At 44.2% G+C, this 26,455-nt stretch overlaps 1 protein-coding gene across 3 annotated transcripts; it reads right to left on the bottom strand.

The window, feature by feature from the left end:
- Positions 1-13,519: 13,519 nt before the first annotated feature.
- Positions 13,520-26,191, bottom strand: GRP (gastrin releasing peptide; the record flags this gene model as incomplete). Of its 3 annotated transcripts, none has more annotated exons than XM_081252600.1 (3): positions 13,520-13,578; positions 19,425-19,667; positions 26,053-26,191. In XM_081252600.1, 3 exons carry the CDS (start codon positions 26,189-26,191, stop codon positions 13,520-13,522), a joined length of 441 nt encoding a protein of 146 aa, XP_081108726.1. The 3 variants fall into 3 exon arrangements, with proteins under 3 accessions (XP_081108726.1, XP_081108727.1, XP_081108728.1); XM_081252601.1 differs by having other exon boundaries at positions 13,520-13,557; XM_081252602.1 differs by having other exon boundaries at positions 13,525-13,578; positions 19,444-19,667.
- Between the last annotated feature and the right edge of the window lie 264 nt (positions 26,192-26,455).

Here is a 26,455-nt window from a genome sequence, read left to right as displayed (position 1 = left end):
GAAAGAGAAAGTAAGAGTCTATGTGGCTAAAAACAAGTTTAGGAGGCAAGTTCTGCATCCAACCAAGACTCATAAGGAGGAGAAGTTTCCAACACAGGAAGTGTGTTTACCTGCTGGATGGCCAAAAATTAACTAATGTCTGCGATAGGTGGGGATATGGTCATTTCAAATAAATCATCTCGTCTGCAGTATGAAGAGCTGGGAAGGAGGTGAGAGAGAGTTCTAGAAGAGCAGTTAGAAGGCTATTGCAGTAATTGAGGGAAAAGAGCATGAATGCCTCTTGTGATGACAAGGAGGCCAGGTTTGAAGTTGAATGAGGAGATTGTGAGTTCAGTCTTGATCAAATGAGTTTGAGTAGAGATATTGGGTAGGCAACTCCTAGTACTGGCTTGGAGCTCAGAGCTCAGAGCAGAGCTGGCTGCTATCCGAGCTCTGAGATGGGTGCACAGATGATAATCAAAGCCATGGGCAGAGATGAGATGAGATTGCCAAGAGAGACAGAGTGTGGAGTGAGAAGAGGAGACAGATGTCAGAGCCTTGCGAGGCTCCAGCGTTTCATGGACAGTGTTGGAGTAGGGCAGGGGAGTGAGAGAAGGAAAATCAGGAAAGTGTGGTGACATGGAAGCTAAAGAAAGAGAGTTTCAAAAGGGAAAGAATGGGCAACAAGACTGTTAGAATTTTCAAAACTTAAAACTTAGCCAGTGATGAAACAAGGATATACAATTTTTGCTTCCTACAGGGGGATGGGATGCAGCTATTTTGGAAACACTGCCAGTGTTTCCTCCTGCCTGGGAAGTAGTCACGGTGGGGGCTGGACCCCACCAGCCACTTCTCTAAGACGGGGACAGCAGGGCAGGACTTGCACAGACTTTGCCTATTTTTGTGTTTGTATTGACCCTATTCCTGTCCTTCCTTCTAAACTTTCCCCCACCTGTCTTCTGCAGCTTCAGAAAGCCACTCATTCCACATCTAGAGAGAAAGTGAAATAAGGCAATTGTCCTAGAAATGACAACTGATTATCTAAAATCCATTCAGAGTAAACTCTTTAGTCCTTCATACAAGATGACTCCAACTTACCTTTCTCCATCACTCAAACTCTTCTGCACACACCCTCTGCTCTTGCCAAACTCAACTGTCCACCAAGTTTGACCCAAGCTTTCCTACCTTTATGCCTTTATCCAAGCTCTTCCTTCTACCTGAAATATCTTCCCCCACAGAAAATACTTTAAGATGAGTGAAAATGAAGATGCAGCATACCACAACTTATGGGATGCAGCTAAAGCAGTGCTTAGAGGGAATTTTATAGCTGTAAATGCTGTCTATGTTAAAAAAAGAAGATTGCAAATCAATAACCTAACCTTCCATTTTAACACACTAGAAAAAGAAGAACAAACTAAACTAGAAGGAAATGAAAGGAAAGGAAGGAAGAAGGAAGGAAATAGTAAAGATTAGAGTGGAAATGAGTAAAATAGAGAAGAGAAAAACAATAGAGAAAAAATACTTGATATAATTAGGTATCAGGGAAATGAAAAATAAAACCACAATGAAATATCACTTCACATGCACTAGGATGACTAGAATCAGAAAGTCAGCAGCAAAAAATACTGGTGAGAAAGTGAAGAAATCAGAACCCAACATACGCTCATGGGGAAATGTAAAACTGTTGCAGCCACTTTGGAAAACAATCTGGCAGTCCTTCAAATGATTAAATATAGAGTTACCATAGGAACCATCAATTCTGGCCAAGAGGAATGAAAACATACATCCACACAGAAACCTGTACATGAAAGTTTATAACATGCATTCTTCATAATAGCTAAAAAATGGAAACAACCCAAATGTCCATCGATAGATGAATTAATAAACAAAATGTGATATATATGTACAATGAAATATTATTCAGCCATAAAAACGAATGGGATACTAATACATGATCCAACATGGGTGGGCCTTGAAAACATTATGTTAAGTGAAAGAAGCCAGACACAAAAGACCACATACCATGTAAATGGAAATTCATATGAAATTCCAGAATAGGGTAATCTATACACACAGAAAATAGATTCATGGTTGCTTTGGGCTGGGGGACAGGGGGATGGGGACACAGTGGGGGATAAAGGATATGGGATTTCTTCTTGATGTGATGAAAATGTTCTAAAATCAGCTGTGGTGATGAATGGTTGCCTATATCTTTGAATATACTAAAAGCTATTGAATGAGGCACTTTAAATGGGTGAATTGTATGGTATGTGAATTATATCTCAGTAAAGCTGTTGTTTTGTTTTGTTTTTCTTTTTTTAAGTCTTCCCACTAAACTCCATCCATTTCAGGTACTCACGTTGGAAGAGTTTTCCTAAATACCATGTTCATCGTGGTGCTCCCTTGCCAGGGAGCCTTTTCAAATTCAATAAGGACATATCAATTCAGCTAACAGATAATGAGCGTCTACTGTCCTAGGCACAGTGATCAATACATCCACACACTTCTTCTGCAGTTTCAAATCTCAGCTTCTCTTTCTGCCTGCAAGGCTCCACCCGCATGTCTCACTCACCCATTTCCTTTCCCGTTGACCTTCTGGGTAACAGAAAACCTCTGCTCTAAACCGCTGACTTTGACAGCATCTCGCTCTCCCCAAGCTCCTCTTCTATACTGTTGCTTAAGGTGGACAACATCTTTTTATTCAAAAGGAGAGACCAGCCTAAAATGCCAACTCTCCTGGGAAAGAGGACGATCACTGAAATTGACTCTGTGATGTCAGCTCCTGGCTGGAGAACGTTTTCTGCAGTGACAGGTTGGTGAAGTGGGGATGGGGAGGGACAAGTGTGATGAGAGAGAGGCCTTGGGCCCCAGGGAAGCTGGGCTTACATGCCATTTGCCTCGGGCCTGCCCTGCTGCAGTGGTGCACACATTCCTGTTCTTTCACTGAGAGTCTTCTGTCTAAATTGCCTTTTCTCCTCTCCTTGCATGTTCTGTCCCTAGTGCAAAGCTCGTCTCCATATATGGGAACATATGTATATGTATAGCTGATTCACTTTGTTATAAAGCAGAAACTAACACACCATTGTAAAGCAATAAAGATGTTAAAAGAAAAAAAAAAAAAAAACAAGCTCATCTCCAGGCATCTCTCCTTGGTTTTCCCTGCCTGCTGTCCTCTTACTTTCCCGGGATCAGTCTGTCTTGTTGTATCTCCGAATCTCACTGCTTTGTGTTCCCCCCACCCCATCCCAGACTCATTTCTAGAGCAAACAAGCCCACAGTAAATGGGACTGCCTGACACTTGGCCAAAAATCTGCTTAAGCAAGACTTTGTCCTCAGACTCAAACAGCAGCTCCTTGTGTCGTTTTTGTCTTTTGCTCCATTTGGGGTGAGGAAATTCCTTCAGAGTACTGTCATAGAGACATGATTGGATTCCTTGTCAAGGGGTCACAGGAACCCCAGTTCTGACGCCGACTTGATATGTGGCTTCCGGCAAGGTAGTTTCACCCTGGCCGAGGTCCCTTGGTTGTAAAATAGAAGGGTTAGACCAGGGAGTTCCTGGTGGTCTAGTGGTTAGGATTCCGGGCTTTCACTGCCGCGGCCTAAACATGAAAAGGAATGGAATGGAATGGAATGGAATGGAATGGAATGGAATGGAATAGAATAGAATAGAATAGAATAGAATAGAATAGAATAGAATAGAATAGAAATGGTTAGACCATTTCAAAAATCCTCCCAGCTGCAACATTCTGATCCAGCAGAGTACTTCAGTAATTTGGCTGAGGGTGCCATCTGGTGGTCATCTTGAGAACTTCACCTTCTAATTGGGCACTAGGAGTTTTCTAACAGAACCTTACTTCCCAGAACCGCCAGCTATGAGAAGGGCATATTCTCAGCCAAGGAATGGCCTTCCTTTCTGAGTCTGCCCAAATCCATGGGCTTCACGCTGCCCTTGTGATGGAAAGCCCTTCCTTTTCTACTCAGATTCCCACTTAGGCCAAGTCAGCCCAACCCCGGGGATTCTTATGTCATTTAAGCCACTAGGAAGGCCAAGAAATGTTATGCTTTCAAGTTTCTCATGCCCCTCCATAATTCAGGTTAGGAAGGAATTAGTTCTAAATCAATTTATTCAAAGCATGAGTGAGGAAATATTTGCATGTTTTAATAAAATGAGCCCTGAAGTAGGGAAATTCTTTTTTTTTAATCGAATATATTTGACATATAGCATTGTGTAAATTTAAGATGTACAATGTGTTAATTTGATGCATTTAAATATTGCGATATTATTGCCATCGTAGTGATATTTAGCACCTCTATCACATTACATAATTTCCTCTCTTTTTAGTGGTTGATATAATTAAGTTTTAGTCTCTTAGCAAATTTGACGATTGTAGTACAATATTGTTGTTGATATTGAAATAGGGCAATTCTTAATTCAAATTTAGTTAATTAAAAATTATACTAGGGCTTCCCTGGTGGCGCAGTGGTTGAGAGTCCGCCTGCCGATGCAGGGGACACGGGTTCGTGCCCCGGTCTGGGAAGATCCCACGTGCCGCGGAGCGGTTGGGCCCGTGAGCCATGGCCGTTGGGCCTGCGCGTCCGGAGCCTGTGCTCCGCAACGGGAGAGGCCACAACAGTGAGAGGCCCGCATACAGCAAAAAAAAAAAAAAAAAAAAAAAAATTATACTAAAGGTAGAATTTTAGAATTATACTAAAAGTAAAATTTTAGAATTTTACTGCCTATGCAGTAAAAAATACTTGATACATGGTATTCTCTTCCTGGTATCCTTCAAATGACAACAAATAGATAATAAGTTTAGTCCTACCATTAGACATTATATGCTATAGGATTGCCACTCAGGTTAGTTTCTAATACCTGGTATTTAATACCAGGGTATTAATGACTTAAATATTCTAATATATCACCCACCTAGAAATATTTATGTTTTAAGAGTCAATTTCTGGGGGTACAATGACCAACCCAAAAAATTAACAGAATTTAAGCGTGTAAGAAATCTGGTGAGGAGATACTTTGAAGCTCTGTGATCTTTTTGGCCACCCTCCCATGACAGAGATGCTGATGATACTTAAGGCTCAGAGATGGGAAAGGAGATTAAGAATTCTTCTATTCATTCTTCCTTCCTAGAAGAACAGACATTAACTGTGCCAGGAAGGGAATTATCATCTTGACTCGGGGGTATTTGTAGGAGACAGCTGTGGTATATTAAACAAGAACTTGGCTCGGAGTTTAAAGGATGGGTTTTATTCCGCTTTTTCCAATTTATAAGCTAGGCGCCCTTGAGCTAGTTGTTAACTTGTATACCACAAGTTACTAATCTGCATATAATTGGCATAGTATCACCTATGTTAAGGATTGTTCTGAAAAACTGAACAAGATAATCTATTTGGAGTTTCCAAGTTTGACTTCTATTCATGCTAAAGTGGTATCTACCCCCCACTCCCCCCCGGCCCGGCCCCGTAAAGGAAAAGTCAAAGGCAAGTCTTTCTGCCCTCCTTCCTCCCCCCAAACCCCACCCCCGGCGCCCCATGGCTTGCGGGATCTTAGTTCCCAGACCAGGGATTGAATCTGGGCCACAGCAGTGAAAGCGTCGAGTCTTAACCACTGGACCGACAGGGAACTCCGCTCTACCTTTTTTTTTTTTTTTTTGCGGTACGCGGGCCTCTCACTGTTGTGGCCTCTCCCGCTGCGGAGCACAGGCTCCAGACGCGCAGGTCCAGCGGCCATGGCTCACGGGCCCAGCCACTCCACGGCATGTGGGATCTTCCCGGACCAGGGCACGAACCCGTGTCCCCTGCATCGGCAGGCGGACTCCCAACCACTGCGCCACCAGGGAAGCCCTCTACCTTCTTTTTTAAGTCCCATGGGCTAGACTTCTTGTATGAACTTAGTATTGGGACACTGCATCTTCCCATTTCCTCACTACTCTTCCCAGATATTATGCAAAGAAACAAGGGCTTCAAACACCAATGGCAATGTCACTAGAAGATAGTTATGACTTGAAGATGAAAAGAAAATATATAAATGCTGCTCCAAATAGCTGGGATTGTCATGGAAGCTGTGAGGAATCTCTTTATGATACTCAAGGAAAGATTTTGAGTCTAGATCACTTTCCTCCAGGAATAGAGGCTGTGGACAAATAGTTTTTGAACGAGAAAGAATTCAAGGAACATTATTCTTTCTTAAGAGCCTTTATTAAGATAAATATTAGAGGATGGATTTCATCCAATCAAGAGACAACAGAGAAAACCACAGCAAAAGAATTGTGTATACCCATAACTGAGTCACTTTGCTATACAGCAGACATTAACACAACATTGTAAATCAACTATATTTCAATTTAAAAAAAGATTAAAAAAAAAGCACTGTGGATGAGCATGAATATATGCAATCTATAAAACTAGGATGAAACAAATGTGGGACTTAGTATGACAAAGCAGAACGTAAATGGCATCTACACTAATATTATCAAAATGATGTGGGACTTCCCTGGTGGTCCAATGGTTAAGACTTCGCCTTCCAATGCAGGGGTTAACAGTTCGATCCCTAGTCAGGGAACTAAGATCCCACATGGCTCGTGCCCAAAAAAACCAAAAATGTAAAACAGAAGCAATATTGTAACAATTTTACAATTCAATTGTAAATTTATAATTCAATAAAAACTTTAAAAAATGGTCCACATAAAAAAATCTTAAAAAAAAAAGAAATGATGCAACAAACAAAAAAAGAGAGAATGAAGGAGTAAAGACCAGAACTAGAGTAAATTTGAGGCTTACTTTATATGTAATAACTGGACGTCAAATACTCTTGTTCAATTTAAAAGAAAATTCAGAAGAGAAATCTGTGCTGAGCAGGAATCTGGGGTCACTGTGGCATCATGTGAGTAGTTTGCTACAGAGAAGGTCAAAGATGAGAAGAAAGCCTGAAAGGGAGTCTTGGAAACTCCCAGGACTCAACAGGACCCAGGAGGAGGAGGCTGTGAAGGAGACACAGAGAAGGAGGCCAAGAGGCAGGAAGAAAGCCAAGACAATGACGAGGCCAGAAGCCAAGGGGAAGTAGCTCACGGTAAAGTGCCCAATGGCGAGGAAGGCGACCTTGTGACCCTAGTGATGGAGGAGACAGGAGGATTGGTGCTGGAAAAAGGAAGGAATAAAAACAGGGAAGGGAACTACACAGTCAGGTGTATGTCAGGAAGATGGAGAGGCAGACAGAAGGCAAGTCTAGGAGCAGCTCCTGCTGGGGGCTGGGTGGGGACTGAGAAAGAGGGCTCTCATCAGAGAATGAAAGTGTCAGGCAGGAGAAGGCGGCAGAGGCAGCCTGCCCATGGCGACCTCCTTACCTTTGCAGGTCTTCTCCGCCTGGGCTATGGGGTTAACACATTGAGGGCAAATAATTTTCTTTCCCCAGACTACTTGCTTTTTAATAGGGGCATGCTGAAATACCAAATAGCATGCTGAATGTCACAGATTAGCACAGGAATCATGGACTGACAGGTTCTATGCATCCTCTCATCTCTCACTGGGCAGGCAGGTAATGTAAACAAATGTAGCAGGCGTGGGTGGGGGGCACTAGGGTGTGGTGGGGACTGTGGCAAAGTGGAGAATGTGAGCCGCTCCCTGCCACAGGGAGATTTGTATGTGAAATCCCTTGACATTGAAATTTCTGTCACTAATTCTCATTTTTAAGACACTGACCAGGCAAACATCCAACCAGCAGGCTGCCAGTTCCTGACTACTAAGTTAAATTGTTTTTCACATTATTCACTTTTCTTTTCTCCCTCCATCCCCAGGAGTTAAGTGAAAAGAAAAGAGCTCCTTCTACAATCTGGTCTGGGTGGTTTGTATTTTTTTTATTTTTTATTTTTTTTCAAATTCTAGTTCCACCCCCAGCCTATCCATGGAAGCTATCTCTAGCTGAGGCATCTTGGGAAATTGCCAGGTAGAGGAGAGTACAATTCGATTTCCTTTCCATTTCTGTTCATTTCAGCAGTAGAGTCAGAGGAGCTATTATGTGGTTAGTCACGGCCACTTGTCTTGCAAGGCAAGGAAGGAGTAAAGTATGAGAAAGGCTCAGTCAAAAGCCAGGAGCGACCTGTCAACTGCAGTCACAACCTAAGTGCTTCCAGCAAGAGAAATGGACTGTTGCTTGCTCTAACGGACTCGTGGCCTTAAAACTATTGAAAGGACTTTACCTGAGCATCTGAGAATGGAATAAAACCCAGCATGTTTACACTTAATAGCAGTGACTAATGTTTGAAATTGTTATCCTTCTAGAACCAGGGTTGTGTGAGGTCACAAGAAATGAGGTTCATGCCTATTGCAGACGCTGTTGAAAGTTCCTCCCACATCCATGCCATCCTCCTTCCTTACTGAGACAGTCTTTGCTTAGGTTCCTGACACTCCTCCCACGTGACTCAATGGGTAAATCCAAATCGGTGAGGTCAGTCGTAGTGGTCTGGTTCTCTTCATTAGTGGTAGGATTAGGGCAAGCATGTGACCCAGCTGGTCACTAAGGTGTGAGGGACTTAAGGACCTCTGGGAAAGGACTTATCACTATTAATAAGGTGAAGCCTGAAAAGAAGTGGCCTTTCTTCTTCTTTTGAATTTTGTCTTGTCTGGATATGACAGCTGGAACTCCAGCAGCCATCTTGTGACCATGAGAGAAGTCAGCTTAAGGATAAATCTGAACCCTGGTGGCAGAGTGGGAAGACGGAAAGACCCCTATCCTTGAGGATATATTTGGGCCACTGAATTAAACTGAACTCAACAACGTTGAATACTACCTCCCTCTGGAGTTCTGGTATATGAAATAATAAATCGATCTTTTATGCCAATTTGAGTTGAGGGCTTTCAGTTACGAACATCCAAAGGTATCCTAACTGGTACAGTGGTCATTCCTGAAGGTCTACAAAATAGTCTCTTTTCCATCTAGAGTCATGTGGAATCATCCATTCATCATCCATTAATTAGTTTAATGGGTCTGATCACAGGTCAAAGGGTAGCAGAGCCATGGTTAGAACTACCATATGATCCAGCAATCCCACTTCTGGGTACCCAAAGGAAATGAAATCAGTATCTTGAAGAGATATCTGCATTCTCACGTTCATTGCAGCAGTATTCACACGGGCCTTCTGCTTTGGGAATGGCAATCGTTTATCACTGTGGGTTTCCCTTGAAGAGCTATCTTATACTCTCTGATTAAAGCAGCCTGTGGTTGAGGAAATGAATTATGTAAATCCCACATTTTACTTAGATTACTCCCTACACATCTGAGCTAGGTTAAGATGCTCTGTGGTGATCATATATCCCCAATAGGAATGGAAAGGCGGGCATTGTGGGGCTAGAAATGGTACTGCACTGCTTGAAACGTCTGCTGAGTGTGTTACTGAACCTCTGATCATTAGCAAAGACCACTAAATTACCCAGAGCAATCCACCCTGTGACGCCTAAAAAAAATAAAAAGACTGTGTTTTTAAAAGAGCAAATTTGAAGTCAATTATTATTGCTTTCTTCCCTTTTGGATTCTTCCTCTTGATTATCCCACTTCGCTGCAAGGATTCCTAAATATTGTCACCTCTTAAAAGCAATCTTCTCGGGCTTCCCTGGTGGCGCAGTGGTTGAGAGTCCGCCTGCCGATGCAGGGGACATGGGTTCGTGCCCCGGACCGGGAGGATCCCACATGCCGCGGAGCGGCTGGGCCCGTGAGCCATGGCTGCTGAGCCTGCGCGTCCGGAGGATACGGGAGAGGCCGCAACGGGAGAGGCCACAACAGTGAGAGGCCCCTGTACCGCAAAACAAACAAACAAACAAAAGCAATCTTCTCTCCTTGCTGTATACCACACCTAGGCTGTGTGCTGCAGAGAGCAGCCACCTGGCTCTTCCTTTCCCAGAATCCCAGGATGGGTGTTAACTCTTCTCTAGAATAGGAATGGTCAGAAATCAAAGAGGAAATTCTTTTTTGAGCACAAGGGGCAGGGGACATCTGTAACCTGTGGCTGACCATATCTTTTAAACACCCTCTCTTCTTTTTGATAGGGTCTGTCGACTGAAAAAAAAAAAGTGCAATGTGAAAGTTGTGAGTTAAGTTTTATTTGGGGCAAAATGAGGACTATATCCTGGAAGGCAGCCTCTCAGATGCTCTGAGGAACTACTCCAAAGAGGAGAGGCCGGTGTATATGTGATTTTGGTGAAGAAGGCTAAGGACAATCAAGCAAACATTTTGGCAGAAGGTAGCTGCTAGTCACAAGAAGGTTACTGCTGGTCAAGAGGAGCAGGTATTTCCATTAATGATTTTAGTGCTTTTATAGATATGAGGAAATGCAAGAGTTGGGCTCATAAAAATCTTTTCCTGAAAATCTCTAACTATCTAAAAACCTGTTCTTCCAGTTTTTCCCAGAGCACAGAGTGCCTCATTCCTGAGCTCCTTTCCGGGTGTGTTGAAGGTCAGCGACTACAGTGGCTAGTGACCTAATCCTTGTAGAAGCAGATGGCAAGTGCCAATTTTTAGTTGTCTGGTCTCACAATTTTCGTCTCTTGTTCCCAAAGTAGAACCCTAAAAACTACATTTCCCAGCTTCCCTCACTGCTAGATACAGGCTAGCTTCCACCAATCAGACGCAGACATTCAAAACTCTGATTGGGAAGTAAGCCAAGGGCGGAAGAGAGTTTGGGGGGCATAATGCCAGGGGCACAGGTAGTGGCAGAGGCAGTTGAAGAGAGTGCTGACTCCGGCAGTTCTGTAGAATGCTGTAGGGGTAGCAGAGCACATGGCAGCCATCTCGTCAACCTATCGGAGACCTGGCTTTTTTGGAGTTTTCCTTTTCTACTTAAACAACTCAAGGTGGATGCTATTACCTACAGCTGAAAATTCCCTGACCCAATAAACCCACACAGGTAGGTGAGTGACGGGGCTACACTTGCAAACAAGTGTTCAGGAAAGCTTTCCGTGTAGGGAAAGCTATATCTCTTTTTTTTTTTTTTTTTTTTTTTTTTTTTGCGGTACGCGGGCCTCTCACTGTTGTGGCTTCTCCCGTTGTGGAGCACAGGCTCCAGATGCGCAGGCTCAGCGGCCACGGCTCACAGGCCCAGCCGCTCCGCGGCATGTGGGATCCTCCCGGACCGGGGCACGAACCCGTGTCCCCTGCATTGGCAGGCGGACTCTCAACCACTGCGCCACCAGGGAAGCCCGGAAAGCTATATCTCTTAAGTAAAGGGATTCTAATCGTTTTTCTTTCTTTCTTTCTTTCCTTTTTTGGAGGGGGGAGGCGGGTGAAGTTGATTTACAATGTTGTTTGGTTTCAGGTGTACAGCAAAGTGATTTAGCTATACGTATACATATATCTATTCTTTTTCAGGTTCCTTTCCCATATAGGTTATTGCAGAGTATTGCTATACAGTAGGTCCTTGTTGATTATCTATTTTATATAGAGTAGTATGTATATATTAATCCCAAACTCCTAATTTATCCCTCCCCCTCACCTTTCCCCTTTGGTAACCATAAGTTTGTTTTCTATGCCTGTGAGTCTGTTTCTATTTTGTAAATAAGTTCATTTGTATCTTTTTTTTTTCGGCCATGCCACACGGCTTGCAGGATCTTAGTTCTTTGACCAGGGATCGAACCCAGGCCCCCCACAGTGGAAGCGCAGGGTCCTAACCACTGGACCACCAGGGAATTCCCCATTTGTATCATTTTTTTAAAGATTTCACATATAAGTGATATCATATGGTATTTGTCTTTCTTTTTCTGACTTACTTCACTTAGTATGATCATCTCCAGGTCCATCCATGTTGCTGCAAATGGCATTATTTCATTCTCTTTTATGGCTGAGTAATATTCCAATGTATATATGTACCACATCTTCTTTATCCATTCAAGGACAGATAAATGGATAAAGGGATTCTAGTCTTGACCAGGGCTTGGTACTTAGGCGCCTGCAAGGGTCAAGGGATTCAAGTGAGCAGTTCTTGTGTCTTGATCAGGGCACATGAGGGAAAAATGATTGCACTTGAAACACAGGATCACATCTACTCTCATGAAACAACCAAACAAGTGACTGTCTAGATGGGGTTATTCCAGAAGCATTGTCTTCCTCTCCCTACCTGAAATGCCACCCTTGGAGAAATGTACCCTGGGTCTGGAAGGTGGTTTTCATCTTTATGAGGGTCGTACTGGAGGGTGAATCCTGGTGGTAGGGCTTCCCCTTCGTCATCAGCTGCATGGCAGGCTTCAGTGCGCTCAGCTCAGGATCGAGTTCTTGGGAAAGAGGCCCAGGGCGTCCCAAGAAGAGGAAGGCGGCAGGACACTGAAAACACACCTCACATATTTTCCCTGGTCTGGCTCTGGATAAGTTGGGAATCAACGTGATTTTAAAAGAAATTAGAACACATCACATCTTATGTGGTTCTTTGATAATCAGAACAAAGGCAAGATAAATCTCTTCACCATTTCATATGTGATTTCCCCAAGTGAAGGAAATCCAAACATATGGCAAAGAAGCTTTAAAATCTGTTAATGTGTGAATGTCATGATAAAAATGGAACTGGGGAGTGTTGTGAACCGCCAGGCCATGTTCTCTGAGAATGGAAGGGAATCTCTGGAACTGATCTTCTCCCTTTGCTGTGGAGCTGACTAAATCTGGCTCTGGGGACTACTTCTCTCTGGCTGGCAATGGAATTTTGAAGAAACAGTGCTACTTGCTAGGCTTAAATATACTGAAAGAGGGGCTTAAAATAAGGTAATAGAAAAACTGTCAAATGCTACAGAAAATCTGGTGACTTTAGGTGTTTGAATCCCAGTTCCATCTGCTGTGTGACCTTGGGCAAGTCAGCTGACCTAACTCTATTTACTTAGCTATTAAGTGAGAAGGATCATTTTCAGCTTATGAAACTATTCTGAGGAGAATATCAGTAACATCAGCAAAATACCTAGTCATGGTAAAGGCTGAAGAGATGGGAATCATTATGTGATGACGAAGGCCAGCCTCTGTGTTCAACCTAGCCCATCCGACTGCGTGACGATAAAGCAAGTCTGAACTTCTAGTAAGTGGCATCTATAAAGGCTCTAAGTCAGTACAAGGAATCAGTAAGTGGCTTTCAGAGAGCAAAGCTAAAAATTCAGCCTGCTTTCATCAATGAGCACACAAGTTCACTGTCAACCTGTTTGTTAATCTCAGTATTAATCACTGTCCTCTCATTTGGAATTGAAATAAGAAAACTACCTGCCTTTTGGACAATATGTTTAAGCTTTTATTGTGAATGGTAACAAGGACTGGAATCTAATAGACAAATAGCCTAGATGTAAAGAACATTAATTGGAACACTCTTTATGGACAATTATTCACAGCAAACAAGTTCAAACCAGAAGATGCGGCTTGAAAATCATGACTTTAGTCAAAGTTGAAAGATACAAGAATAGTTAAGTATTTTGCATGAAGGAAACTTGATGACCCAGTAGAACTGATGCCCATAGAACACAGTCTCTTGAGGGTTTTGTTTTGCTTCTTTGAGGGAGGCCACCATTGTCAGTATCAGTTCAGCTGGGGGTTCCTTCCTTCACGCTGAGAACCTGGAGTAGAGAGTCCACCAACTTAAAAAATATTAGAAAGAGTTAAGCGAACGTAGTTAGTGATGCCAAAGTCTAATGCTAAAAGTAAATCCATCCCAATAAACCATCAGTATCACTTGGGAGACTGGTAGAAAGGTAGATTCCTAGGTCTACCCCAGACCTACAGGGGATGGGACCCAGCCATCTGTGTTCTCACAAGTCCTCCAGATGACTCTGAGCACGTTAATTCTTGAGAACAACAGCTGTCCCCCGAGAGAAATTAACTTCCTCCTTTTGGGGAGCCACTATATTTTCGGGTCTTTTTGTTATATTAGCTTAACTTGTGTTCTGATACGACTACATATGTGTATATATATATTTTTTTTTAAGGAAAACTTTATTTTTTTAATTTCTTTTATTGAAGCATAGTTGATTTACAATGTTGTGTTAATTTCTGCTGTACAGCAAAGTGATTCAGTTATACATGTACATACGTTCTTTTTCATGTTCTTTTCCTCTATAGTTTATTACAGGTTATTGAATATAGTTCCCTGTGCTGTACAGTAGGACCTGTTCTATGTATCATAGTTCGCATCTGCTAATCCCAAACTCCCACTCCTTCCCTCCCCCACCCCCTCCCCATCTTGGCAACCACAAGTCTGTTCTCTATGTCTGTGAGTCTGTTTCTGTTTCGTAAGTTCATTTACACAGGTATAGTTTGACCAAAGTTGGAAATTAAATGTATTATCCCCAGGAATTTGTTGCTAAAGGAGCAGCTGGGTAGGGAGACTGCTAAGGAATGTGGGATCTTAATTGTTACTTTGCTTCTCTGGCAATGCCTCGTTCCACAAATCAAAGCTAGTTTATGAATTACACAATTCAACATTACAAACCCATGACTGTAAATGGTAGTCGTGTGGGCAACTTGGGAAGAGGAGCTAATCTGGGTTTCTGGCAGTTCTAAATGTATTGTGGTTGGCTTGTGTGGCTTCTGTTCAAATTAACTAAGACTGAAGGAAGAATGAGTCGCTCTACTTTTATATATTTTTATTTTTATTTTTTATTTATTTGGCGGTCCGCGGGCCTCTCACTGCCGTGGCCTCTCCCGTTGCGGAGCACAGGCTCCGGACGCGCAGGCTCAGCGGCCATGGCTCACGGGCCCAGCCGCTCCGCGGCACGTGGGATCTTCCCGGACCGGGGCACGAACCCGTGTCCCCTGCATCGGCAGGCAGACTCTCAACCACTGCGCCACCAGGGAAGCCCTAGCTCTATTTTTAAAACACTTCTTTGTTCCCATATAGCACCCTTTACCCTCTGAGATGAGAAAACACTTTTCATCCAGAGGAGAGCTTATTACACTTTCCAAGATTCTCTGGCAATTCAGGTTCCCCAACGTCCAGACCAGCCATTTGTTTCTAATAAAGGAATTACTGAGATTCTCAGATCCGTTATTATCTGCTCTGTGGCTCCATTGTTTGGACCAGGTGATAATGAAGCCAGGGCCTGGGGTTCAATTCCCACACAGACCAATTAGCTTCATTTTTCTCCAGGAGCCCAGGCTGCACTATTAAGGGTCACCAGGCTGCCTGCAGATGCTGCCATACATCTCACAATATGAGCCACTAGTCACAAAAAGGGCCAGCTGAGGATACGGGACAAGATGCATGCAAGTCCCTTGCATTGGCTCAAAGTATTGAATCTGTGAGTTTGACTCAAGAGAATGGAAGTAAAGTGACAAGGAAAAGACAAACCCTGTAACCTAGGAAGATCAAGGACTTGGAGGCAGGAGAGGGGTCCATGGTTAGGGGTGGGCCGGAGCTGTTTTATTTATTTATTTATTTTGATAGCAGGTTTTTAATCAATTTTATTTTATTTATTTTTTTAACATCTTTATTAGAGTATAATTGCTTTACAATAGTGTCTTAGTTTCTGCTTTATAACAAAGCGAATCAGCTATACATATACATATATCCCCTTATCTCCCCCCTCTTGCGTCTCCCTCCCACCCTCCCTATCCCACCCCTCTAGGTGGTCACAAAGCACCGAGCTGATTTCCCCGTGCTATGCAGCTGCTTCCCACTAGCTAACTATTTTACGTTTGGTAGTGTATATATGTCCATGCCACTCTCTCACTTCGTCCCAGCTTACACTTCTCACTCCCTGTATCCTCAAGTCCATTCTCTAGTAGGTCTGCGTCTTTATTCCTGTCCTTCCCCTAGGTTCATCAGAACCGTTTTTGTTTTGTTTTATTTTGTTTTGTTTTTTAGATTCCATATATATGTGTTGGCATACGGTATTTGTTTTTCTCTTTCTGACTTACTTCACTCTGTATGACAGACTCTAGGTCCATCCACCTCACTACAAATAACTCAATTTCATTTCTTTTTATGGCTGAGTAATATTCCATTGTATATATGTGCCACATCTTCTTTATCCATTCATCTGTTGATGGACACTTAGGTTGCTTCCATGTCCTGGCTATTGTAAATAGAGCTGCAATGAACATTGTGGTACATGACTCTTTTTGAATTATGGTTTTCTCAGGGTATATGCTGAGTAGTGGGAGTGCTGGGTCGTATGGTAGTTCTATTTTTAGTTTTTTAAGGAAGCTCCATACTGTTCTCCATAGTGGCTGTATCAATTTACATTCCCACCGACAGTGCAAGAGGGTTCCCTTTTCTCCACACCCTCTCCAGCATTTATTGTGTGTAGATTGTTTGAAGCTGGCCATTGTGACTGGGAGGCACTGTTTCTGAGGTGGGAGCCAGCAGAGTGAAGCTGGCCCCCGCCTTCATAGAAACAGGGTAATCAGAAGCTTTTTAGTTACTTTTGACCATATGTTGCTTTCCCTATATTTGGAGCTTCCGTTGGAGCATTTCACATATTAATAAATAAAACCTTTCTATTCTCTGTGCTGGTCTGATGGGACAGTGGGATCTCTCCCTTAAAAGTGAGAGCAAATTTGTACATTTACTTCCTTTCCGTAAAACCCCCAGCAATGCATTCCCCAGTTCCCTTTCCTCATGTTCACCAAATAAGAGAAAAAATCCTAGGCTTCAGAAAACAATTACAAAAGGAACCCAAAGGCTAACCTCAACCTTCACTGAAACTCAGGACAATCCACAGCCGCATCCAGGATTATGGATTAGGACCTGGAGCTGAGCTGAACACTGTCTCACGTTATAGAAACCATAGGGTAAAACGTTCCATTAACTTTTGCGAGAAGGGTAAAGTTAAAAGATTTAGGTTCACCTTGAAAATTGTTGGCCATAATTGTTGCTAAAAACTTCCTGTTTGTCGTGACATAGTAATCTAGATTCAGTGCGCATTCACATGAATCTTTTCTGAATCAAGTAAATATCTTTGTCATCAAAATGTAGGAAGATGCTCAGTTTCTAACTACGGCTCTGGGAGATTTGGCCACAGGACTTGATGTTTTGTTACTAAAATGGGAGAGGGGAGTATATGTGGATAGTTTTTAAGTTTAAGAAAAGTCCTCAGCCTCTGAAAATCCCTGCTGCTAGTTCTGATAATGTTCAGCTAAATTATTAAACTTCTTTCTAACAGAGATATAAGGGTTTCTAACAGAATGATTCTCCTGGTACTTGTGAATAAGATAATTGTAGGATGTTTTCAGTTTTCATATCAACATACTTTCATTGAGGTGGAATTTCCAAAGCAAGAGAAGTGATAAACTGTTTTGGTTTCTGCAAAGACTAAACTAAGTGTTCAAATTGTTTTTCATATTGCTGGGAAATACATCCAAAAGAATGGTACCAGTGTGTGCCATAGCTAGTTATTCAATCTGAGGTGGAATTAAATGAGATGGGCTTTCTGAGCTTGTTAAAAGAGGAACAAAGCATAAAGAGATATAATAGAAAAGCAAGGCCTGATTAGAAAAAGATGACTTTTCCAGCTCACTCTGTATACTGATAAATATTGTCCCCTTAAAGCAGTCACTTTCTGTGACTGCCCACCCAATCCATCCTATAGAACTGCTGCTCGGAGACCTTTTTGGAGCTATTCTTTTGCAATTGCCTTCCAAGTTTACGGAATGTCCTTCTGAAGATGGCAGAACATTTTTGATCCTTGAGGAAGGAGTTGCATTTTTCAAAACATTCCAAAGTTATGCAGAGCTAAGTTTGGGGGAATAAAGCAATTCAAAGTGGGTATTGTTTGGGTCAAAATGAAGCACTATAGATTAATAACATGATAGGGCGTGGGGGGCTATTTTATGAATGAACTATGAGGGTAAGTCCATTTCAGTGTTTGTCAAGTTATTTTAGAGGGTTTTGTGGTGGTGATCATTATTACTCTTTAGACCAAGGAGTAGGCACTGCTGTTGGACATCCACCCACAGGAAGTCCAGCAAAGCACTTGGCCAAGAATAGGCCAGGCCAGCCGGGGCCCAAGAAGTCAATCACAAATTCCGAGAGCCTTTAGAACCATGTGATCTATTCACAGACAAGGGTGTGGACAAGAGAATCAGTCATTCAGGGCTCTGTACAAAGTTGGTACTTATTTCTGTATTGCTTGATTTAATCCTGATTTTCTTTCTGAATTAAGGCTACCAGAGGCTTTCTCGCTAGGTACTTAATGCAACAAAGGAACTTTTTTTGCTCTGCATTTAGCACAGAGAATCCACAGTAGACCAAAGAGTGGTGACACATAAAGCCTCCCTCTGGTGAAACCATCCGAGGGTTGGCCACGCCAGCCCTGAGCCTCTGTTAAGGGGTCATCAATCAGAGTTACCCACCATGAAAGAGGGACGTGGTGAACTCCCCAAGGTCTGTGAGTGAAATACAATATTATTTATTGCCAGAAACATCGAGAGGGAAAGCTGCTACTGCATCCTGCATCCTTCATATTTAAGATCAATGAGGACTATTCCCAGAAGATGCCTCACATGACAGTGGACTGTCCAAGGCAGACAGCACAGGCTTTTCCGTTGAAAAGCTACACGACTGGTCTCAGTTTCCTCACCTCTAGAATGGAGAGAATAATAGAATCGTCCTGAATCTTTCTCCTAAGACTGCTGTGAGCATTACCCGAGGAAATGGATGAAGGTAAGGTGTTTCACCCAGTACTTGGATTATAAAAAATACTCACTAAAACTAGCAGTTGTTATTATTAGGAGTATTGTAATGATTATTTTTGCCTTTTATCATAAATTTCATGGAAACTTCTTAAAAGTTAATGAGAATCACATCATTTTCAGTTGCCTTGCTTTCTTCCTATAAATTTTATTCTTTTTTATCTCATTTACTGTCTTTGTATCTAAACAAGGCCAATCTGTTATAATCCTTTTCCCCTATCCTCTATAAAATCATATACTGAACAGATCAGTTGACCTGAGATATTTTCACCAAGTTTTGAAATATTAGGATGAGACCCAAACTAGGTAATCTTGGAACAAATATGAAGGAGTACTATTTTGCATCAAAAGTAGCAAACAGCAATGCTGTCTTCAAAAAGCATCTGTGAATAGGCCCTTCCACTAGTGTTCATCAAAAATAAACCTATCTATAGAGCCACAGGGATCAACTCAAATAATCTATGGCCTCGCTATCAAAATATTTTGGAAGGGTCTGGTAGGCTAAAAAATCCTATCAATGCACAATTGCTAACAAAACTCCTAAACTGGAGTTTGATGTGTTAAGAGGAAAAATAATTTATGATGTTGAAAAGAAAAGCTAGCATGAGGATTGGCCACTCATTTTCTGAGTGTGTACTGATGTCAGCCCGATGTCGTTGCTGTGAAGTCTTACCTCTGAACAGTCTTATTCTTCCCTCCTCAAACCTCCCCTCCTTCCAACTCTTCCCAAACACCTCCTACCTCCCCGACCCCTCCTCACCCGACTCCCACTTCCCCAGTATGTTCCTTATACCTTTGAGTCTTGATCCTGCGTCTTTAAAGTTGCTGCTGTCCTCCGAATCCCAAGTAGACTGGCGAATGCCCAGGGGCTCCCGTCGAGGTGGCTGATGGCTTCTGGTCCCCTTTGCTTCTAGGAGGCTTAGCAAATTCCTTGTAGCTTCCTCCCACCGAATGTACCCCCTCAGCTGCTCCTTCAGGCTCCCTCCCTCGTAAACATATGGGAACTCTCCTGTGCTCTTTTTTCCCATTAAGTGTCCTGTTCAAAAACAAAAACAATATATAGCCAATATTTTATAATAACTGTACATGGAGTATAACCTTTAAAAATTATGAATCACTATGTTGTACACCTGTAACTTATATAATTTTGTATGTCAGTTATACTTCAATTTAAAAAACAATTCATAAAGAGATAAAATAAGCATATACCCTGGTTCAAAACAACCCCAACAAAAACAGAATGCCACAAACTTAACCCAGGGGAATGAATGAACAAGAAATGAAAAAGAGCACCAATTGTGTTTGTGCTGCTTTCTCCTAAATGCGAGATGAATAGCATTTTATTGATATTATTAGGAGATAGTTCATAAACGACTGACAGATTTTGATCCCTGCTCAAAACGCCTAATAAATGGACAGAATTCAGAACTGCAACTCAGAAGCCCTGGGTCTGCTCCCAGCCCCTCTGCTAACGAGCCAGGTGACCTCTCTCAAGTCATTTAGCATCCCCAACCTTCACTTTTTTTTTTTTTTTTTTTTTTTGCGGTACGCGGGCCTCTCACTGTTGTGGCCTCTCCCGTTGCGGAGCACAGGCTCCGGACGCGCAGGCTCAGCGGCCATGGCTCACGGGCCTAGCCGCTCCGCGGCATGTGGGATCTTCCCGGACCGGGGCACGAACCCGTGTTCCCTGCATTGGCAGGCGGACTCCCAACCACTCTGCCACGAGGGAAGCCCCCGAAACTTCAATTTTATCAACAATAAAATGAACATGTTGGACCAGATGACATCGAAAGAACCTTCCATATCTAAAATTCTATCACCATTTCCGTGTGCACCGAATTCTACTCCCAGCTGAATGATGGCATTCGAACATCTACCCCAGTCAATCTTGAATTGTTCCTGAAAAGTCTCCATGCTTTTCTTTGTGTGATTAAAAAGGTGTTGCTCGGACTTCCCTGGTAGAGCAGTGGTTAAGAATCCGCCTGCCAATGCAGGGAACACAGGTTCGAGCCCTGGTCCAGGAAGATCCCACATGCGGAGCAACTAAGCCTGTGCACCACAACTGCTCTAGAGCCCACGAGCCACAACTGCTGAGCCCACATGCCACAACTACTGAAGCCTGAGCACCTAGAGCCTGTGCTCCGCAGCAAGAGAAAGCACCACAGTGAGAAGCCTGCGCATCACAACAAAGAGTAGCCTCCTGCTCGCGGCAGCTAGAGAAAGCCCGCGTGCAGCAACAAAGACCCAACGCAGCCATAAATAAATAAATAAATAAAAATTTTAAATTAATTAATTAATTAAAAGGTGTTGCTTTCCTCTTATCTGTAATACAAACGTAGCAAAGGAATTTTTCATTTAAACTTTCTTAGAATTTTAGCTGAGACTGAACCTAGAAATTGCACCTAGAAATTACACTTAGAAATTACAGTTTGTAATGAAACACAGGTTGAAGACTAGTTTTGGCCAACACTTTTCAGCCATATAAATGCAGAATTTTCTCTTGGAGGTCTAAAATGGTCACCAAAGTTTATCATTAACTCCAGAGATGAGCATTTGCCATATAAACAAATAAAAGTTGCTGTGCAGGAGGCCAAACCACTAAAAACATGGAAATTCATGTACGCAAATGGGGATAGCCTTAGGGTCAGAAGGGTATGGAATTTAAGGTCTGTATTCTTTACATTTTAGCCCATTGCTTGAATATACTCACATTATCTTATTTACTTTCTTCAGTTGATTTTCTCCATTTCTCTGTAATTGGGTTTTATAGCACTTTCAAATTTCTAACACTAATAAAACTATGGTGCTTTGGATTTAAAGCTCACAAGGAAAGAGCTCTCTGTGGCTCCAGTGTTGACTGGCATTAGAAGTATGTAAGGCAAGCATCATGAAAATAGTATGTGGCAGACCTCAGTCACTGCAAATGGAAGGAGGCCCCTTCCCAGCTGCTCTGTCCACCAAGAGAGAAGCCCTCACAGTAACTTTACTGCTTGTGTGTGTATTTACAGTTCACAGGATGTTTAAATGCAGAGTATTCCATTTGATCCACACTGTAATAAATTTGATGAAAATGAGACTTGCCAAAAGTCACATACATGCAAGTAAAGATTCTGGGATTGGGCTTCCCTGGTGGTGCAGTGGTTGAGAATCTGCCTGCTAATGCAAGGGACACGGGTTCGAGCCCTGGTCTGGGAGGATCCCACATGCCGCGGAGCAACTAGGCCCGTGAGCCACAAGTACTGAGCCTGCGCGTCTGGAGCCTGTGCTCCGCAACAAGAGAGGCCGCGATAGTGAGAGGCCCGCGCACCACGATGAAGAGTGGCCCCCGCTTGCCACAACTAGAGAAAGCCCTCGCACAGAAACGAAAACCCAACACAGCAAAAATAAATCAATTAATTAATAAACTCCTACTCCCAACATCTAAATAAATAAATAAGCTGAATGTTTAAAAAAAAAAAGATTCTGGGATTAAAATCAGCTCACAGTCCAGACTCTACGATATTATACTGCTTTGAAGTGTCTTTGAACTTCCTAAGGATATAAGGCAGTTAGAAATCATTCTGGGGTCTGGAAATAAGGATAAGGTCTGCCAAAGGCTTTCTAATATTATCAAAAGGAATGGAGGGCTTCCCTGGTGGCGCAGTGGTTGAGAGTCCGCCTGCCGATGCAGGGGACACGGGTTCGTGCCCCGGTCCGGGAAGATTCCACATGCCGCGGAGCGGCTGGGCCCGTGAGCCATGGCCGCTAAGCCTGCGCGTCCGGAGCCTGTGCTCCGCGGCGGGAGACGCCACAACAGTGAGAGGCCCGCATACCACAAAAAAAAAAAAAAAAAAGGAATGGAGATCATATATCACTCGGTCATGACTCAGTTATACGACTCAGAAAAATTAATTCTGTGTGTATTGGGGAGCCTGAAAATGAGGTTTTCCTGCATTGCAGTTTGAGCTTTGCCCAGTCACTCAGGACCTGACACTGCACACAATTTTAAGACTCTATTAAGGACACTGTCCCAACTGAAGCATTGGAATCTTGAAAAACTGGCTCCTCACTTACCTGCTTGGTGAACTTGGTGCCCAGATATCTACTAAATAACTTTGCGTTTAGCCATCACAATGCTTATGTTCCACAACTTCCCAGGAAGTAGCAAATCATTTGGCTTTAGAAATATGGAGGAAATTGAATCATGATAATGGGAAAGTGGGATTAGAATCTGATGCCCCCAGTAATAACCTCAGTTGCTCTTGTCCTCGGTCATGGCCTACCATCTGGTTAGAATGCTGGAAATGAGAAAGGCGTTGTTGGCAATGAAGCAGAGGGATGATGGAGATGTTTTTACAGATAACTTCATTTTTGTCATGCTTGAAGGATTCTGTGACTTTTCTACAATGGAAGGCTAAAATGGGCCTCCATTCTGTGGGTAATTTAACATAGATCTTTGGGACCTTGTACTGAATTTCAGTATTTGCATATTTGGTGGATGGGTGTTCAGACTCCCTCCCCTAGACCACAGATGTTTTTCTTTTTTGTAAGGAAAGTGCGCCATCTAGAACATCCCAGGGAAGCACACGTTCCCTGGGTCCTAAGAAGTAGCTAGCTACCGTCAACCAAATAATCGTCTCCATGGCAACGTGGACGATATGCCCACTTCCATCTCTTCTCCCATCATCATTTGTTATGTATCCATATAATAATAATGGAGATCAAAAGATAGGCACTTGAAAAAATAAAACCTTGCCAGGGGTGGGGGGGAAGCTTTTGTCCTTTTTCATCACTTAAAAATACCACTAAAATGGCAGGTTTGCAACAGAAAAGAACTTTCTTGCGCTCCATACTTGAAGAATATCCTAACTTCAGAAAATATCCATTAAGACAGAAAGTGTTGAGTGTTCAGAGCTAGTTTTTCTGGAGTGATACTTCAGCTGTATTTCACAGTAGCTCAGGTAGCACAATCATGTAAAGCAATTCTGCAGCTGAACACTGGTGCTCAGCATTCAACCCTCCATGGCACGCTCCACATCAGAGTTAGAACCACAACCAGAAACATTTCATGGGTGCACAGGGGATAGTTACCAGTGTTAGCGTTGACCTATATTTTCATCGCACACAAAACATTATCATGAACATCGAGACAGAGAAGAATTGGTTACGTTTTCAGTCTGTTAACTTGTTTTTCCATGGCCACATCACGTTTCTCTCAGCTGGAAGAAGCAAGTCACTTAACAAACCTGCAAATTTGTGCTGACAGCTTCTTCACGGACAGTAATATGTAGCTTTCATTTGCATTAATTAAAACTAACCTCCATGTCTTCAGTGATTGAGGAGGACAGGCACTTACTTAGAGCAGAAAGCTCAATTTAAAATCTAACATGGATTCACGCTTGTGAATGCTCACATTCCAACAGAGGACCCGTCCACCCAAAGCAAACTTTTGTGCAACTGCAACGTCATTTTAAATCTAAATGCGATTTTCTATGTCACCTCCCTCTTTCCCTTGTTCTTCATCAACTCTGCACAGTTAGTCAAGGGAGAAAAAGGAAAAGGAGTGTGTTCCAGAACAAATAAGAGAATAAGACAATTTGGGGGTGTCACTGGTCAGTACACTTTGGGGCTGGGAACGCCCAAGTACCACCATGAAGGGTGATTAAATGGCCGACACCCAAAAGACCTGGGGACTGATGTGCTCTGGAATCACAGCCACCAGCGTTGGCTTGCATCAGAAATACCATGATTATAGCTTCCCAGCTAACTCTCTTGTCCTGCGTTTAGCCTGCAAGGGTTACCTTAACAATAAGTCTTTTTAGTACAAAAACATGGATGAGCAAAAGGAGGCTGGAAATCTGGAAGTTTCATTCCACCTTCCCAGCCCACTGGCTGCTGGCCGCACTGGACAATGACCACTTGATCTAAACTCCCAGGAGCCCTTTTTAAGTATCGATTCTAGGTTTGGCTTCTTTAACATCTTCTAAGTATCCTTCTCTCTGGAAGTGCAAGCGTTTTCACCCATCCCAACCCTTGCTCTCTATACCAGGCTCCTGGGTTCCGGGTGTCCCTCAAAGATGACAAATACTTTCATCCCTGGGGTTGCCAAGACTTGACAAATGATTCTTTCAGTAATAATGAAAACTACTCTATTGCACCCCAGAGCGCTCCATTTCTCTGAGGGAAACCTACACAACGCACAGGAGCTGAGGACGCGCAGTTCTAGCTTCACCCCATCTTCTAAATTCATCCTAGTCTTCACCCCGAAAGTCTGTAAATCCTCTGAGTTGAATTAGCAAGTATCTTTCCAACACACCCTCCCCTACTTCTAAGTAGATGACTAAGGAAATAGTGAAACACACACACACACACACACACACACACCGCCTTAAATCTCTCTAGGGACCGACCAGCTTCCCGGGAAATGCTAGGGCTGTTGTAAATGGCTGTGTGGGGAGCTGTCTGAGGAAGTCGAACGCTTGGCATCATTTGCCAGAGGCTCTGCTTGGCGCGGCCGAGAGCCCCGGGGTGACGCTGGAGCAGCGAGGAGCAGCGAGAAGCAACGGGGCCGCTATCTGCCTCCCAGCTGCGGGGAAGCAGCGGGTGAGCGCTCCGCGGCCCGAGACCCGGTCCAACCCGCTGCGGTTCCGGGGGCCGGGACGAGCGAACCTCCAAGCGTGCCTGGAAAGCAGGACTTGTAGGCAGGGGACAGAGGGAAGGAGCTAGGGGAGAGGGTGAGGTCTCGGGTCAAGAGAGGCGGAGCAAAGTGAGGACTTCGGGGACAGAGACCCGGGATCAGCGTGGAGGTCAGGTGTGACTCCCGGAGCACCGAGCCTGCCGGATGGAAGGAGGGAGGGTTGGGCCAAAGGGCAGGGAAAAGAAAATCGCTGCAAGGCAAAGAAGGACTGAGGGAATTCAGGCGAGCCCCACACAGAGGTGGGATTCAGGCGCTGCTTGCCGAACAGATTTGAAACCCAGGGTGGGCACTGAGCCCCATGTCCCACACCTGTGGCTTTGCCGGGGGTAAAGGCGCAGCCGCCAGGCTGGACCAGGGCTCCGAGACGCGCTCGGGGACCCAGCTCCCCAAAATCGTTCAGGGAGAGAACCGTGCCAGACAGGGTTGTGATTAGACGGATAAAAGGAGGTGCTGGGAGCTGCGGAGGGAGGGTGATCTCCGCGTACGGTTGGGATTTTGGAGAGCTGCGTGCTGGCTCGGGTGTCCTGCGGGGGAGGGAAGAGAGCGGGAAAGGACCGAGGGACCGACGGCTTCCCGGGATACTGAAGGGCAGGGTGGAGTTTTGGGAGAACGGGGTTGGCATCGGAGTGGAAAGGTCGGAGCAAACCCAGCCCCCAACGCAGAGCCGCGGAAAAGCTGAGAGATGGGGAGACTGGCCCCCTCGGCTGGCCGGTCCCGCCAGGACTAGAGCGCGCCGGACACTCACCCACCGCCCAGTGGTTGCCGTGCGGGTACATCTTGGCCATCACGGTCCCTCCGCCCGCCGACACCGGGGCGGCCGGCCCCCGGGGCGCCTGGCAGAGGACCAGAGCCAGCAGGACGAGCGGGAAGTCGCGGCGGCGCATGGTCCCGGCGGGAAGCCCTCGGAGCGCCGCGGCGAGGCTGGGCGGCGGGTGCGCTTTCACCGCAGGGGAGAGACGGGAGCACCGGGACCTCAGAGGAGCGCCGCCGCCGCCGCCGCTGCCAGCGCCGCTGCTGCAGCCTCCACGACGCCCGGACTTTATATGCAAGCCCGGGCGGGGGCGCAGGGGGGTACTCCACCGCCGACCCCAGCGCTCTGACGTCTCCCCGGAGCGAGCCGGAGCGCTGGGACAACGGTGTCCGAAAAT

The sequence above is a fragment of the Mesoplodon bidens genome (genome assembly GCF_964165515.1).
Source record: "Mesoplodon bidens genome assembly, chromosome: 13".
Classification (NCBI taxonomy): Eukaryota; Metazoa; Chordata; class Mammalia; order Artiodactyla; family Ziphiidae; genus Mesoplodon; species Mesoplodon bidens.
Note: the sequence above shows the minus strand (reverse complement) of the source record. Positions and strands in the feature narration are given on the sequence as shown.